Below are 17,229 nucleotides of genomic sequence, written 5' to 3' on the forward strand. Positions count from 1 at the left end.
GAATAATAAAGGTACCCCCCCCACCCCGGTGTTTTTCATTCACTCGAGTGACTTGAGGAGGAAAAGGCTGCGTCTCGCAGGCTGTCAGCTCATACAGAAAAAAGCACCCAGTGCGCCTTTTTTTTTTTTATTATTGTTATTAAGGGAAACAATTAGTGCTGGAGCGGCCGCCGAGCCGCCGCCCTCCGCCCCGCCGGGCGCGGGGGCCCGATCCGGCGGCTGCCGCCCCTCTCCCCGCCCCGCGGGCGGCGGCACCGAGACCGGCGGCCGGGGGCTTGGCGGAGAGGGGGCATGCCGCGGTCCCCCGCGGCTGCCGGTGGCGGGGCAGGAGAAACGGTCCCCTGGCCCCGGCAGGGATCGGGGCGCGTACGGGAAAAGCAGGAAGGTTTGGATACCGGGCGGCTCTGCAGCGCCTGTGTTTCGATTAGGGCTGGGGCGGGAGCTAGGGATGGAGCGGGAGAGCGAACCGGTTCTGTAAGGGCGGGGGGGGAGGCACGGGAAAGGGCACCTCGGTCTAGATCGCCGCTTTAAGGTAATTTAATGGCAGGGGCTTCGCACTTGGTGATTATTGCTCTGAGCGACTTTTCCTACCTGTTGGTAGGTGAATTAACACGATGGACTGAGGACCTCTCATGAGAGCCCAAGCTTAACTCCAAGAGCACGGAGGGCTCCCCGTCTGCTCCAGTCCTCACTTCATTCCCGCAGGGAAGAAGTTGGTTATCGTTTCCTTCCCGTGCTGCAGCTTTCTCTCCTGGCCGTCAGTGGCCGGGTGAGTGTCAGCGGGCAGCGCCCAGCGCCCAGCGCCCAGCGCCTGCTCCAGCCGCCCCCCGCCAGCCCGAGGAGGGAGCCCGACCCCCTTCACCGTTCGGCTCTGCTAGCTGCAACGTGACCGAGAGACTCAAATCAACATAAGGATTATTTCAGTTACGGACTTCGAAACGTATTTTCTGAAGTCAGAACAGCGATTTCAGGGGGGAGGAAAAAAAATCGTAAATAAGCAAGCAGCTTAATTGGCGTTTGGTATTTGCAATTTGCATATACGCGCGTGGGCGTGGGTGTGTACGTGCGTGTGCGTGTGCGTGTCTGTCTGTGTCGGAGGGAAGGGATGAGACGGTTCCCAAGCCGTCGGTTATTGCATCTCTCAGTACAGCGCGTCCTTGGTCAGAGCATCAGTTAGCATCACCGGAGATAACGCCCGTTTCTCGTGGGGATGAAGGGGAAGAATTGAAGGATACCCTCTGGGGCTAAATCCTGCCCTTGTACTCGGGCTGTGAATACCCTCTGAGCCAGTGAGGCGACTCGCGGGAGCAAAGCCGGCAAAAGATGCTCTGGCGCTGAAGCGAGTGGGTTAGGCAGGGCGTGTGCCAGCTGCCAGGCACGGAACAATTCCCCTTCCAGTCCTGTGCTGGGCATGTGCAGCCACCACCTTCAACTCTCCGGCTGAGAGATGCACATTAAACAGTCAGCCCAGGTGATAATTTGCTCCCAGATTCTCGTTTTTAAAGACTTTTAAAAGTTATTTTTAATAGCTCCTGAAGTTTCTTCGCTTCCATTCTTCCACCACTTTTTTTGTTAAGCAGGCACCATATGTAAACACAAACTGCAGTAAACAGAACGTGAAAGCAATCTTGCCATGTATTCTGGACTTTTTATGATATATGGTGGACTGTTCAGAATTGTATGCTATTGTTAAAGCTGTTTGTGCCGGGTGTGCTAATGCACTGTTTGATTGAGTGAATTAGCAGTCATAACAATCTGGCAGTCTGGCCATAGAAGTGTGCTCAAATTGATTTGTGTTATGGCTGGACTGGAAAATCTAGTGTTAGTTGTTTTTTGCCCTGGGGCATTGTTTGTACCAAACTCCACTTTTCATTTAATTTTCCAATAGATTTTTGAAAGACCAAAAGGTTTGTGATCAACGTTTGCTGCACTTTATTATTATTCAGTTATTAAAAATATCCTATGAGTACTTTCAGGTTCCCCCAAACCTTGCTTTCAATTAGAGTAAACATAATTAGCGTGACATCGTGCTTGGAATGGTAAATCTCCCTTTGTATCTATTAAGCATGTTATCTACTTGTCCTGTCACTGAAAGGAATCCAGTTTGTATTTGTATTGGACAAGGTCTGTGCTAGTTTGACTACAATGCAACAATTAGAAAAACAGCACTGCAGCATCCAGTTTTTTATTACTGGTACAACACTTCAATCTCAACTGTATTCATCGTGTTTTCAATGTTTAGTAAGTATCTTGGTGGAAGGGGAAGAAAAAGAATCCCAATTCACAGACTTACATTTCTATGAGTCTATTTTCCTGAGCGATGCGGGGGGGATTCGGTATAAGGTCCCTCCCTCTTTCTCAGTCTTCCCTCTAAATAACAGATAGCTCCTGAAAGGAGGATTGCTGCTCGAGACCCTGGAGATTAAAAGCAAAACAGAACTTACCTTCTCTTTGCCAGTACTTGCTCCTTTCTTAGAATCTTCTGCTCGGTGGTCGTTTGCCAGAATTATAATGCAGTGTGATTAAACCTAAAACGTTACTCTATTGATCACACAGAAAGCTTTGTGAAATCATTTAGTTTCTTCTCTTCAGAAACTGGTGAACAAAATAGATCACTAGACAAGGATAAGACAAAATACAAGACAGACAAGGTATTTCTCAGGAAAATAAATTCAAAAGAAATGCAGAAAAAAATATTGTGGATGAACTTAACAGGGTAATACACTATTCATCCTTACCAGGTGCCTATCTTCTGTATGCTTCCCCTCCCCCCGGTCCATTCCTTCACACACGTTCAGAAGATTAATACTTTACTGTTTTTTCTGAATGAATTTAAATATTTAATTATCAATAATAACTGAAGAAGGGGGAGGGAGCTGATGTACTATCCTATCTCATGTCAGTCAGGTATTCAGATTCCTTAAAATGCAACAGCTACAATGCATTTTCTAATTGCATTTTACCCTTTACAGCTGCCCTCAAAATTGAAATTTAATAAAATAGTGAAGTCCATAACAGTCTTTTTTTAGAGCAATAAATTACAATCACTGTCAATACCTCTTACTGCTTTAACACACATTTTAATATACCAAAATGGTCAAAAGAAAAAAAAAAAGAGAGAAACAGAAAGAATACCTGCCCTGAACAGTGACATGAACAGAACAGAAACCCTGCTTCAAACAATATTTCAGGAAAGAAATTAAAGACTTCTTAATTAGTGCAGCAATTAAGCTTTCTTGGTCGCATTTTAATCAGCCCAGGCCCTATCAAAGGACAAACAGAACGATTTGCAGGTCTTTGAATTTTAAACAGTCTTATTGATTTCAGCACCATAAGTCTTCACTTGACACAGGGAGAATTTTCAAATATCAGTTACAGTAATTTGAGTTTTGCTGATATCAACTCAGGGAGAAAAAAAGAAAATACCCAACAATATCATTACATGAAAGGGTCAGCGAGGAAGAGAAATGCAATCTAAAAAAGTTTACAAAGAGCAACCTCAGGATTTGTTGGTGCGTTTATGTGAGGGTGTGAGTACATGTGTGAGTTAAAATAAATTCAGTCGCTCCCCATAACCATTAGAAACACTTACCAAGCCAGAAGCTTTGAGGAGTCTTTTCATAAATCTCTTTCTTTCTAGGTTTCTAATCCCATTGTGGCACTGAAATGATCAAAGTTAACCCAAACCTGTGGTAGTAAACCCTTTCAAACTACATTTTCTTTATATGGTTTTGAACCATGAGGATTATGTATCCGTGAGGGCACACAGCAAGAGGAAAAGCAGAAGGGCTGGTGTGCATCATGTTGTAGGGAAGGTAGAGAACAAATGAAATGGCAGGTTTCCTAATTCAGAGTTCACTCGGATCTCCAAGTGGCAATATCACACGTGTCTGGCTCTGTCCTGATCTTCTCGAGGATCTGTTCTGTCTTCACGAGGTATAAGAGAAGGTGAGATGCAAAAGGATAGTTGAGGCAAAGAAAATATGGACAGAGTTGGTTTTCTACAACGGAGAAAAGAAAGATGCAGTGTATTTACATTTTTAAATTACAAGTTTTATGCAACACTAGAGCCCGCCACTGGAACTCAAGTTGTACAAGCTCCTCCAGATAAACATTCCGAAAAACTCCCCAAAACGGCTTGAAGAAGTGTTCTGCGCAATTATGGGTACGCGAGACTTCAAAACAAAATGCCACTTTCTATTTTCTTGGTTTTATTTGCCAATTTCAAAAATTTTAGCACACGACAGCTAAAATTCCGCTAGCAAAGGACATCTTTGCTGTTATTAGAACACAAATTCCTGCAGAGTGAACTTGGAGTGCAGTAAGCAAGAAGATCGTATGAGACTAGTTTATATATGATAATGTGGCAATGCCCTGCATTGGATTACTACAGTTGAGATTATCCACTCCGTAGATGTGTCATCCCATGAGTCATACCTCACATAATAGTATACATTAAAAAAAAGCAGCTATGGGCACACACATGCATCACACTTAATCGAGTACACAGCGTGTATTTTTAAAACTGGAAGAGCGACGTACGCGCCAACCCCAATTTTCGCAGACACACCCCCCCCCCCCCCAATCTGCACGAATGGCCATTTCTTTACCCCTTTAAAAAGGCGAAGTGCCCTCGAGAGAGGCAGAACAAAGCTCCCGGCTTTCCCGACAGACGCCACGCACTCCAGCTGCCAAACGCGCCTTAAAACTCCCACCGCGGAGGCGGGCGGCGGGCAGGTCCCACGCCACGCGTGGGGCCCGGCCACGCTAGCCGAGGCACGTCCCGCCGGCTGCGCCACTGCGCATGCGTGGGCAAGCGCACCAGCTGACTTTCCGCGCTACCTGGCGGGGGAGGAGGAGGAGGAAGGCGCGAGCGGCTGCTGCGCGGCTTTTGCGCGGCGCCGCCGCCACCTGTTGCGCGGCGGTACCTGCGCGGGGAGCGGCGGGGCGGGCGCTTTCCCCTCTCCTAAGTTACTTCGGTGCCGCCGCAGCCGCCCCCCGCCCCGCCGCGGTTTACTCGACGGCGTGACCCGCAGCGCCCGCTCGCAGGGAGGGCCGCGGCAGATGTTGCCGCGTGGGGCTGCCCTTGCGCCCCCCGCGCAGCAACAAAGGGGCCTCGGCGCTGCCGCCGGACCCTCGGCAGCAACTCGCACCCCGCTGGGAGGGGCGTTTGCGGTCCCGGGCGAACAGCAGCAGCCCCCTCCGGAGGTCTCCGCTTTTGTCGGCGGGTGCCCCCGCCCCGGCCCCGGCAAGGTGTGCGGCCAGCACCCGCCCCGCGTCCCGGCTTCCCCGCTCCCGCCCGGCTGCGGGGGAACGCTGGAGACGCTCGTGTTTCTCCACAAACTGTGTTGACAAGCGACTGCTGAAAAGGGCTGGGAAAATTACATCTCGTCTCTGGTGGGGTGAAATATGAAACATGTAATCTAACGGTTCCTGAAGGGGGGGCGGGGGGGGGGGGAAGAGGGACTTCTCTCCCTCTCTCTCTCTGTTTTCCTGCTCCGGGTTCCTGGTTGGATAATTTGGGTTAATACTAGTGAGTGAGCCTTTTGCTGCTTCAAAGGGTATTTCAAGTTGCCGGAGCTCCTCCCCTCTGCACCGTGTGACAACAACAACTCGTCCAGCGAGCGGCGGCGGCGGCGGCAGCCAGCACTTCCCAGCTCATTTTCTCTCTGTCATTCCCCTCTCAATCTTTGATCAATGTACTTGCCAGAGAGAACCGAAGTCCTTCAAACCTCCTCCTTTTCACCTTCGTCTTTAACGTGGTGCTAGAGCAAGGACCACAAAAAGAAACTGCCCTCCCCCTCCCCTCGGCCCCAGCCCCGCCGCCCGGAGCGGACTTCTCCTCCTCCTCCTCCTCCTCCGTCCCCACTTGCGGGACACTTTGTGCGTTTCTCTCTCTCACTCTGCCCCCTGCTCTGTCGCTCGCCGCAGCACCTGATCCGGGGTTATCCCCCCCTTCTTCTCCCCCCTCCTCCCTTCTCTCCTTTCCTCCTTTTTTTTTTCTTAATTTTTTTTTTTTTTAATTTTCCCTTTTCCCCTGCGTGTGTGTGTGGGAACTTTCCCCCCCTCCCCCTGCCCCCTCCGCCGTATATGTGACCATGGCCGTACCGGCTGCTTTGATCCCTCCGACCCAGCTGGTCCCCCCTCAGCCTCCGGTCTCAACTTCTGCCGCCTGCACCACCACCACCACCACCTCCTCGTCGGCCACCTCCTCTCCGTCTCCGTCCATCGCTCCCCCGCCGGCCGCTTCGGGGACAAACCTATTCCGGCCGGAGCCCATCGCAGCGGCGGCAGCGGCGGCGGCGGCGGCGGCGGCAGCGGCGGCCACAGTCACCTCCACCACCAGCGGCGGCGGCGGTAACGGCAGCGGCGGCGGCGGCAGCGGCGGCGGCGGCAGCCCCAGCCTGGGCACCGGCGGCGGCGGCGGCGGCAGCAGCGGTGGCGGCAGCGGCGGCACCTCCACTCCCAACGCCAGCTCGGCCAGCGCGGCCAGCAGCCTGCCCGGCAAGCCCGTGTACTCGACACCGTCCCCGGTGGAGAACACCCCCCAGAATAACGAGTGCAAGATGGTGGATCTGAGGGGGGCCAAAGTGGCCTCCTTCACCGTGGAGGGCTGCGAGCTCATCTGCCTGCCCCAGGCTTTCGACCTCTTCCTGAAGCACTTGGTGGGGGGCTTGCACACGGTCTACACCAAGCTGAAGCGGCTGGAGATCACGCCCGTGGTCTGCAACGTGGAGCAGGTCCGCATCCTGAGGGGGCTGGGGGCCATCCAGCCCGGGGTCAACCGCTGCAAACTCATCTCCAGGAAGGATTTCGAGACCCTCTACAACGACTGCACCAACGCCAGGTAACCGCCGCAAGGCACACGCACCCCCCTCCTCGCCGCCCCCCCCCCCCCGTCGCCGCCGCCCCCGTCCCACCCCCGCGCGGTGCGGCCCGGCCGGGCGAGCGCTGCGCCGCTTCCCGCTGCCACCGCGCGGGCCCGGGGGGGGGGGGGGGGCGGCCCGCGTCCTGCGGCCACATGCGCTTCCCCCCCACCCCGTCCTCTGTCCCTCGCTGCCCCGGCGCCCAGCCGGCTTCCTCCGCAGCCGGCCGCGCCGCGCCGCGCCGCTTCTTGGTGGGACGGAGGGAGGGAGGGAGGAGGGGGGGTGTTTCTGTCCCCCTCCCCGCGTGCCGTGCGAGTGTCGCCCCGTCATTGTCCCCTGCTCTCCCCCCGGCCCGAGGCGTAGCCGGGGGCTCGGGGCGGCCGCGGGCAGCGCAGCGCGCTGCTTTGCGCGGGGAGCAGAGGGGCGGTGGGGGAGGGGGCAGCGGCGCCAAAAAGTGCTTTCAGATCGACCCCCTCTCCTCGAGTTTATCCCTGGATGCGTCTTTGAAAACGGGCAGCCCTGGGAAAAAGCCGCCCGAAGGGTGCACAGGAGTGGGCGGGGAGCGGTCCTGGGGCGGGGGGGGACGACGACGGCGACGACACACAGACACTCGGGTTTCGCTTCAATGGGATGGGGCGCAGAGCTGCCTCCCGGGCGGAGGGCCCTATCCGGGGAGGATGGAGGCCATCAGCTGCTGTCATATAGCCGAAGGGGCACGTGCACTTTTTGTATAGGTCTATGAGGCAGTTGCCACATGGCGAACGGGGTGGGGGTGTGGAGGGAGGGCGGGTAGACGGCGAGGAGGAGGAGGAGGAGGAGGAGGAGGAGGAGGAGGTGGCGGCGGCTGCTTTGCTTTGGGGTAGCGGGGAGAAGTGCCAGGCGGCCGGGCTGGCCGGCTCCCCGGCGGGGCGGGGGGGGGGTGTCGGTGGCCGAGGAGCAGGTGCGAGCAGCTCCCGGCCCCCGCCAGCCGGGGAGGAGGCGACGGGGCCAGCGGGAGCGCGGAAGGGATTTGGCAAGGCTGAATCCTGTTACCGCGCAGAATAACGCGGGCGCGGTGCGGGGATGGCGCCGGGGGCGGGAGGGCAGCGCTCCGGCCGCGGGTACCGCCGCGCTCCCCTGCCCGCTCGCCCCGCGGGTCGGGGGGGCGCACGGACACCCGCGGAGGAGAGGTGAAGCCCCAGAGTTGCCACAGCCGGGGAGGGGTGTTGCGGGGGGGGGGGGGGGATGAGGCAGCTGGCAAAAGAGGAAATTCCGGCTGCAACGGCAGCCTGCGTTGCAACCGAGGGCGAAAGCGCGGGGCTGTTATCTCTCCATCTGTAGGTTACAGGGCTGAATCTGCTCGATGAGGAGAAGGGATCGCATAACTGCCGTGACCCCGAGATCAGAGCGGTCGGAAGCGCTTCCAGTTGCCGGGGGCTGCCCCTGCCCAGGGCGGGGGGCTCTGCTGCTGCGCCGGGGGGGGTGTGGGGGTGTGGGGTGTGGGAACTTGGCAGGACGCGAAGTCTCGCCGCGGAGGGGCTCGTAGCCGAAGTCCCCGTGCCACTTCCAGTGCACGCCAATAAACAGAGCGGGTTCGTTTCACTTTCCTATTGTCAGGTTTCAAGGTGCAGCAACAGCCAACACGTGGGGAGTTAACCCGCTGCGATGCCGTGCTCCTTTCCTTCCCTGATGGCGGGGGTGTGACATTCCTCCCCCCCCCCCCCGCCTGAGGTAGCTGGGGGTAGTTGGGGCTCATTAGCATGGAGCGAGGGGGAGCGGAGCACTCACTCTGCTGTAGCTGTTGCTGGATGGATTGTTGAAGTTCCTGAATATTCAGGGCAGCAGGACAAAACAGCCTGGAATAACTTCCAAGCGCTGACATAACTGTAGCTGCTCGGGTAACTCTGCTGTTGTTGCGTGTGGAATCAACGTGAATATTAATAGCTGCTCTTAGGCGATTGTTTTTTTTGTGTGTGGCATGTAACTCGTAACAATTCTGCGTGAGTTCCAAGATTTGGTCCTTAAAATAAACTGATGGGAGTTTTATTTTGCTACGGTCATACTGTGTAAATTGTAATTTGAACACGTGAAATTAAAAAACAGAGAAACTTTTTTTTGGGGGGCGGGGGGGAAGAGTACGGGGACTCCAATTCCTGGACTTGGCAGGGCTATAAAAGGGTTTGGCAGCCTGTTTGTAACATGGGTTGATTATGTCAACAGCACAGAATCGGCCGTGTTTCAGCTGTTTCTGAGGTCTGCCGTGTTGCCATCCCGCGTAGTAGAAATTACAGTAGTGGGTTCAGAAGTGGATAGGATTTGACCCTTAAAAAGCATAATTGTAGTAGACTTATTTATACATCCATTAAGCAAATAACTTAATGGAAAGGATATACAGTAGGTATGCAAAATGTATTATTACAGTATAGACGAATAAAGCAAAGTGGGTCAGTGAGTTTTGGTCCAAATGGATGATACCCTCAGAAGATGAAACTATATTTACTTTCTGGGTTTCCCCTCCAATACATTTCATTCTGATTCTTCTTTCCGTACAAATTAATTATTTTTAATTATTTCTGACGTTACAGTAATTACACAGGATATTTTGATCTACTTGGTTTAGTGATTTAAGTGACCTTTTCAGACTCTCAGTTCCTGCATACTTTAGCTGGGTGATGTCTTTTTGTATCCTGGGTGGACACTTAACTGTTGAGATGGAAGCTGTAAGAGCCAACTCCATCCTAGCGGCTAAATTGTTACACTCATCAGATTCAAAAATTTTGAACCAGCATCTTATCACTGTTATATTTGTCTCATAATCAGCTGATGCACTCGAATACGCTAATCCCTTTTTGGAAAGCTTTATCAAGGTTAATACGTTATTTAATCAAAAAAGGCATCCAAATAAAGCCATTACTTTGTTATTCTTTAAATGGATTGAATCGTTAGTTGCCAGTTGCTGTGGAAATAATTTGTAATAACTTATTTCAAGATGGAAAAGTTTTAGACGTGTTTTACCAAAATGATACATTTTAACTGTGATATTGCTATTTAAAAAAATCAATAAAACAAAAATCAATAAAACACCAAGGGATTTTCTATTGAATGCTTAATGTGGAGGTCTGTAAAGTGAATTGGTTTCTGTGTTTATTTGTGATAGTACTAATAATAACATGATACTAAAGGACCTTTTTCTAAATTAGGCTTCTGTATCAGTTCACTGGAAAAATTAGCTTCCGTTATGGAAGATGACTTTTCTTTTCTGGTCATACTGACCTTTGCTTTTATTTTCCTCATAAAAAGCACTGGTTGCCCAACAGAAATCCAGGAAATAGCAAACTGTGCATTTAGCTTACATTCCGATTAAACGGTTTGACATTAATGGGATGCTAGAAAGCCATATGCCAAACAAACGGGGGAAGGATAAAGGCAAAACATGGAAAATATTTAGAGCTACTAGATGCCAATCGAGTCAGGTTTCTTGCGTGTGTGCGTGAAAGAGAGTAGCGCACTGTGCACTGGATGTCACCTGCCTAGGATTAATGACCTGGAAGATATTGATCCCAGATTGTTTCTGGTCTCTTGTGTTTTGAGCACTTGTCGTGGAATTTTACCATGCTGGGTCCCTTCGTGGAGTTTGCCCATAGACTTAGGCTGGCTTTGGATCGTGCCCATCCGAGCAAAGACTAAAAGCGTGTGCCATCTTCTGACCTCCCTCCTGTGGCCAGGATATGTTAATCTTTTCTGACATTTGAAGATGATTTTGAATGAGTTCATTGACATTCATACTTAAAGCGGGGAATTACTTGCACTGTTTGGAAGCTATTTACAAATTTTGGAAAACAACCTAATTGATTTTCGAGTATAAAGGGGAAAGAGGCCGAACATGAAACAATTCTCTTCAAAGCCCCTCTTGCATGGCAGTTATTCAGTCTCTCTCTGCTAGCTTCTGCTCCTCTCAAATTATGTGGACCTAGCATGTGCTCGTTTACTGAATACTGCACACTTGCATAGTTTTTTTTCTCTTTGTATTAATTAAAGGAGTATCTCACCCAGATAGGTTACTACAGATCATAGATACTTTAAACGAACAGGTCAGCAAGTGCAGCTGGAAGGAATGTCAAATATATAGTATCTGTGTTTTATATTGATGACCTTCCTTCTTGCCACAGATTACTAAAATACAATCAGCAGAAATATGGTAGGTTTTACAAGCAAAGACGACTTCGGGAAGGCCAGAGGATAAATTGTAGTAACTATAAAGAAGGATTAAAAGGTTTGGAGGTGGCTTCCTCAGACTTAAAAAAAAAAAAACCCTGAAAGACTCCAGCTGCTCACAATAACAGAACTTTAATAATCCATCTTACGGTATTTATTTATTGGTAAATATTATAAATCAGAAGCTGAGATCTTTGGACCCCACTAACTACAACAGAACAGACTATTTATCCCTTTAATCTGATACTTGGTCCCTGGTAGTAGCCCAGCATCCGATACTTGCAGAAGGAGCACTCCTCCCCAGTGAACGTTCCTCTCCTCGCCCGTTGTGCAACGCTGCCGGTGCTGTTCTGTGCACGGATGTGAGGGGCTGCTAGTGATGATGGGCAGGGGGACGTTTTCTTCCTGATTGCTTCACATGATTTTCCTCAAGTGTTCAATTTGATTAACTCCTCCTTTATCTTATAGCTGTGCATATTGGTAAAGTTTTGTGGTGTTTTTTGTGTTTGTTTTTTTTTTTTAAGGAATCTTTCCCTGGTAGCTGTAGTTGATATAAAAATGCACAGTTTTGTTGTCGGTTTTACATCGACTTTACTTACAAGAACAGACTGTGTGAAAGGACAGCGAATAGCTTTGTTATTTCCACAAACCACTGCTCTGTCCGTTCAAATGCTCAGTCCGATTTTAGGCCTCTGCTCCCTTTCTGGGGCTGGTGATCCCACCCGGGATGCTGGGAGCGAGTGCCCCGCCGCCTGCCCCCCTGGGCCGGTGCTCGGGGGGCCGCAGCTCCCGCACCCATGTTCTCTGCCACTGCTCAGCACCGTAAACCAAAATGCACTTAAAGTAACCCTATTTACTGCTTGCCTGCCTTTTATTTTGTAATCTGGAGTGTGTTCCGAATGTTCGTTGGAAATGATAATTTTGTTTGACTGCTATTTAGTATTTCTTCTGTTTTCTCCTGTTACTAGATCGTTCCAGACGGCTGTTTTTGCCTATCTCTGTGATTCATCATCTAAAGTGAATTGCATACGAAGCAGAGAATTGTCATACACTGGGTTGAATTTTAATATTTTCCTTTTGAACTGTACTGTAGATATATTAAATTATTGCTGCAATCTCTGCTGGTCTGGTACAGGTAAATCTCTTTCAGCGTTGCCAGTATTGCCTCTTCGTGGAGAAGCTTTACAAGTTTAGCTGTAAAAATCCATTTCTGGCTGCAGGATAGCACAGGGAGTAGTCAGAAACTACCGAGTTGTGTCAAAATTGTATGAGCCAGCGAACCGAGAGTCCGAAACAACCACGATGCCTGTCTGGTTTTAAGCAACAGGACTGGATTTAGATCCTCTTTGTTCTTTTATAAGTTAAATATGTTTTGTTTTAAAAATAACATTTGGGGCATCTGCTTTGCATTATGAGTTAATTCCATTCATTGTTTTAAAATAGTTATTAACCTTTTGCAAATTACATACTGCACACGAACAGTAATTTTTTCAATAATCTTTAAATGTGCATACTGTAACAGCGCCATAATGTGGACTGACATAATATGAATTGACAGTAAATTTTTAGTTGCCTAAATACGTATTTAAATGATAGAGCTGAAGAGTCATCTGCAAAAAGCTATTATGATCCAGAGAGTTAATTCATATATAGATAATTTTTCCAGCATGCATTAAGGAAGAATTTTTCTTTTTCCATTATCATTTAAATTATTTTCAAAAATCCTGAAACATAAACTAAAAATCTTTATATTTAGACACAAGGTATGTCTGTGACTTGAAATGATAAAATCCAGGTTGCTTCGAGGAGTAACTTTATCCTTAACCCACTATGTTCTGCTTATTTATCTGATACGGTACTCAGCCGGGGGCATCTCCTAACAAGTGCTGATGTTTCATTTCATAAGCAGTGCAGAATATTGAAGTGTAATCTATTAAATAGGGAATTTTAGCATTAACTGTGAATAACTGTGAACTGTTTTAAACGTCTTTTTTTTTTTCTAATGGAAGGAAAAGAAAAAGGGTAGTAATGTATTTTCCATAGCATGAAGTAGAAAAATGCTATCAGTGAATTTCGTGAGAGGCGGGATCAGCTTTTGACCACACAGTTATGTCCCAATTTGGAATTCTTTACTCTTAAGTCACTGATAGCGATGAGCTGGGAAACTACACGGGGGAGGGATAACTCCGTAAATACCGAATACTTGCATTCTCTCCTGTGAATTTCCATAGGTCTCTTTTAGAGATGGGATATTGGACTGAAAGGACCCTGAGCGGTAGTTCAGGATACATTCACCAAAACTAATGAAACTGCTTGCATGAGTTGTGATTGAGGAAATGGATCACAAAATGTATTTCAGTTCACATTGCCTTAAACGATGTTTTGTGATAATTACATTTAGAGTCAACATCCTCCTGCGGCAGGTGTATGAATATATAAAATACAATTTGCAGAATTGTATGGAAAGATCTTGTAAATCATGTATAGCCAAACAGTTTATTAGGAATAAACAGAAGCTTCCTGAAATAGTATAAACCTGGTTTTTAATATTCTTAATATTCTGCTTTTGATGTAATAAAACAGCCTAAAGTTTCTATTGTGCACCCCTGAGAATACTCGGGTGGGTAGCACCTACATAACTTTCTGTTCATTATTCTGTTTAAAGGTACTCTGTTCACTCCAAAACTAATGTACTGTGGGTATTTTCTTTGCATCTTGTGTACTTTGCATCTTCCTCATGAAGAAGAAAGTTATTTCAGTATGAAAAAATATATTTTTTTTTTTATTACAAGTATCAAACGGTGGGGTTTTATGTCCATTGGAAGGCTGAAGTTAGCCATAGTCCAGAAACAGTGGAGCAGGTGCAATTAAAATTTCCTGGTGCACATCACCACACTAACTGGATGTTCTTTTCCCATTAAAATACAAGGATATTTTGGTCCTGAAGTTTTATTCATCCTTAGAATTTATAGAATTATTCTCTAAATTAGCCAAGTGGCTAAATTCTGCCTAAATTCCTTTTGATCCAAAACAAGCTCGGGTTCAAACAAAGCTTTCAGACTGGTTTTCGTATTCACATTACACTTTTATGTGATACTAAAAATACTGAAAAAAAAATGCACTTTAACTATTAAGACATGTATTTTTTATGTTTAGTTTGTTCCTTAGATTGTGTAATTACCTGAGAGGGCCATACATAGGTGTGCATACAGACTACCTGGCTGACAAAGTAACAGAGTTACGTACTGGAAGTGGATGGGGCTGGGGAGAAGGGGGAAGAAGGGGAGTACGTGGGACTGCTGCAAACATTTTAGCATAATTGACAGCTAAAATATATTTGTAACATTACGATGTCATGATTGAAGTTCGTAACTCTGAATCTAATGCTCATGTTAGAGTACTTGTTAACGATACCGTACTGAGAACAGGTAATAGGTGTTTTACGTTTGGACCAAAGCTGTTGTTGTTCAGGACGTCTCTCAGAATATGTTTGTATTTACAAATTGTTGTCTGACAGAAATTATTTTTAAATCTTACTTTTGGGAAATGCTTTGCTTTTTCATCTGACATAAAACAATTGCAAGGGATCAAAAAGAAAGTTGTTATATAAAGTGAACTATAAAGGGAACAGGTAATATATAAATATATATTTTATTACTGTTTAATTACATCTTTTGTAACCTTGATTTCATGTTCTTCTCATACTTACCAATGAATTATTTTTCCTTCTAATAAAGAGCTAGATCATGATTTTATGTATGGGACAGAAGAAAGCTGCTTTCAGGTTATAGGTACTGTATTTTAAGAGAAGTACAAACAATGCATTACATTTTTATCAGTGATAAAGCTAGTCAGGGCTTATTAATAGTTTGAGCATTCTTTAAAAAACATTGCTAAAGCTATTATTTTTGAGTGATACTTTTCCAAATGTAGTAAAAATTTAAACTTAATATTTTAATTGGTTTTAGATCATGTTTTAATGGATGCCAGCGTTATCTGTCTTTATGAAGCATTTAATTTGTTTCTAGTCTCCTGGCCTGCTGTAAAAACCTTTATTTTTTGGAGAAGGTCGCCTGTAGGACTCAGCTATTTACATTAAAATAAAAATGCTGTGGTTTTAAACCATATGCTTAACTTTAAGAATGTGGATAGTCCTGTTGCTTTCAATAGCCTACATACATCTTTTAAACCAAGCATATGCAAAATATATTTGGAAGTGCTATAAAAGAATCGGTTGACATCTTTGGTAGGAAGCTGTCTTACTGTATACTTTCTTGCATTTGTAGGGACAGTTTGAAAGCATTGACAAAATGCTTTAGATTTAGCATCCTGTAAATTAACACTTGTTGCATAAACTAGATTCATGATGCATTTTTTAATGTTTTTGTGAGTATTGTCTTCTTTCGTATTAATTAATTTTAGGAAATCAGGGCAACGCCTTGGCAGGAATGAGTATCAGAATTTGGTATAACCCATGGCTTTGTACCCCTTGCTGGGATTTTTTGTATTCATTTTTGTAGCACAGAAGCAGCCTATCTCTTTTTGAAGGGAATGGGCACTTCCAAGTGGTGCCATGGCTGTCACTTTTCACATTTTAGTTCTGATACTCATAATTTGGTGTGAAGGAAGTGAAACCATTTTCCAGTTGTTTTCTGTTTCCTTAAATTAGTGCTTAAAAGCTAAAAAAAAAAAAAAAAAATAGGAGGGGGAAGGAAAATACCTCAGGTGGTTGTAAGTATATAATAAGGACTGATAGAAGTGAAAAGTCATAAGTTCTCTTTTTTTTTAAAATATATTTCTCTTAGCTTGTTAGAACAGTTCTTACAATGTAGATGATACATAGGACTTTATTGTTTCTCTGTGTCTGTATCTACCACTAAAGACTAATGCCACAATTCTGTTGGAGATTTTGTTGTATATTGTTCTGATTCAAAGCAGGATCAGTTGGGGTTTGTTTGTTTGTTTTTTGTTTTAAGCTGATACTCATAGCTTTTAACAGGTCAGGTTAGAAAATAAACATGAAATGCTAATAAATTATTGTGTCTTACATTATTGGGTATTGTAGATAGCTTATGATTCTACTGATTCCCTTCAAAATTAACTTGCTGCTGAAATATCATGTTAAAAATATAATAGTAGAAGATGTAGTTCCTGCTACTGTAATTTACAGTTTAAAGTATAGCTATGTATAAAATACATTTTTGAGAAGCTATGAGGAAAATTTATTAGAAATACTAATTTAACAGCATATAGCTGTTTCAGGAGCACCTTTGCCAATTCTGGGAGGAAGGAGTCATAACATTTCCTGGGGAGGGCATCAGTGAGGTTTTTAGTCGGAATGTTTGGGTATAGCCACAGCTGTTGTATTGGCTTGAGGCCACCTCAAGGTGCAACAGGTGGGATGTGGCTAACAATTAATAAACTTTCAACAGATTTTACTGTTCAGAGTTTCTCTGGCATCATCCTGGTAGAGCGGGGGAAAGGGTGGAATTTATCTTCAGAAGAAGTAGCCCACCTCCACAGTATGTAGAGCTCAGACTTACCCACGCTGAGAAAGTAATTTGCTTAAAGACGCTGAATTTTTTTGGTCTGTTATGCTTCCCCCGCTCTTTGAATCTGCTGTTAAGAGCTCCCCTATGGGCGCCTGTCCCTCTGGAGCGGTCCCCGCAGAGATGGGTCTCCCTGTGGGCTCAGGTGAGGCAGCGCGTGGTGCCTCCTGCCCTGTGTACGGACTTGGAGGCATGCATTGGGAGGTGTTCGGGTGGACCTGGCCAATACACCTTTTACATGGGTGGGGTGTATTCCCATGTTCCCCACGGCCGGGGAAGCTTGAACAGTCCCGGGAGGAGTATGGTCCCATACGGGGTGGTGCGCATCGCTCAGCTGGGCGGTCGGACTCGGCCCGTTATCACTCTGGCCTCGCTGCAGCGAAGTTCAGACCCTGGTGCACTGTGCGTAGGACAGGTTGTTCCTGAAGGAACGGAGCCTCCGTGGCAGTCAGCTCTCTGCTGCTGAGCCTTTGCTGATGTGGGTCTGCCGAGTACAGGTTTCATCTCTCCTGGTGAGCCCTTCCATGATTTTGTCTCGTTGCTTCTTATTTTACATGTTTTATTACTTAAATTAAGGTAGTACAATGATATCATGAGAGGTAATAAAATAATAGTTATGA

At 46.9% G+C, this 17,229-nt stretch overlaps 1 protein-coding gene and 1 long non-coding RNA gene across 8 annotated transcripts in view; one reads left to right on the top strand and one right to left on the bottom strand.

The window, feature by feature from the left end:
* Positions 1-1,908: 1,908 nt before the first annotated feature.
* Positions 1,909-6,238, bottom strand: LOC128141354 (uncharacterized). 2 transcript variants are annotated; one of them, XR_008234973.1, is made up of 2 exons: positions 6,109-6,238; positions 1,909-4,001 (listed from the first exon to the last, which is right to left on the bottom strand). It is a non-coding gene; the product is annotated as an uncharacterized LOC128141354 (long non-coding RNA). The 2 variants fall into 2 exon arrangements; XR_008234972.1 differs by lacking the exon at positions 6,109-6,238 and adding an exon at positions 4,611-4,824.
* The window catches only part of DACH1 (dachshund family transcription factor 1), a 367,060-nt gene continuing 355,474 nt past the window's right edge, over positions 5,644-17,229 (top strand). For all 6 annotated transcript variants that reach the window (XM_052786003.1, XM_052786001.1, XM_052786002.1 and 3 more), the window contains exon 1: positions 5,644-6,847. In XM_052786003.1, coding sequence (XP_052641963.1) covers positions 6,099-6,847 — 749 coding nt within the window. In that variant the 5' untranslated portion in view covers positions 5,644-6,098. The remainder of the gene's footprint in view (positions 6,848-17,229) is intronic.

This window comes from Harpia harpyja, chromosome 4 (genome assembly GCF_026419915.1).
Source record: "Harpia harpyja isolate bHarHar1 chromosome 4, bHarHar1 primary haplotype, whole genome shotgun sequence".
In the NCBI taxonomy this organism is placed as follows: Eukaryota; Metazoa; Chordata; class Aves; order Accipitriformes; family Accipitridae; genus Harpia; species Harpia harpyja.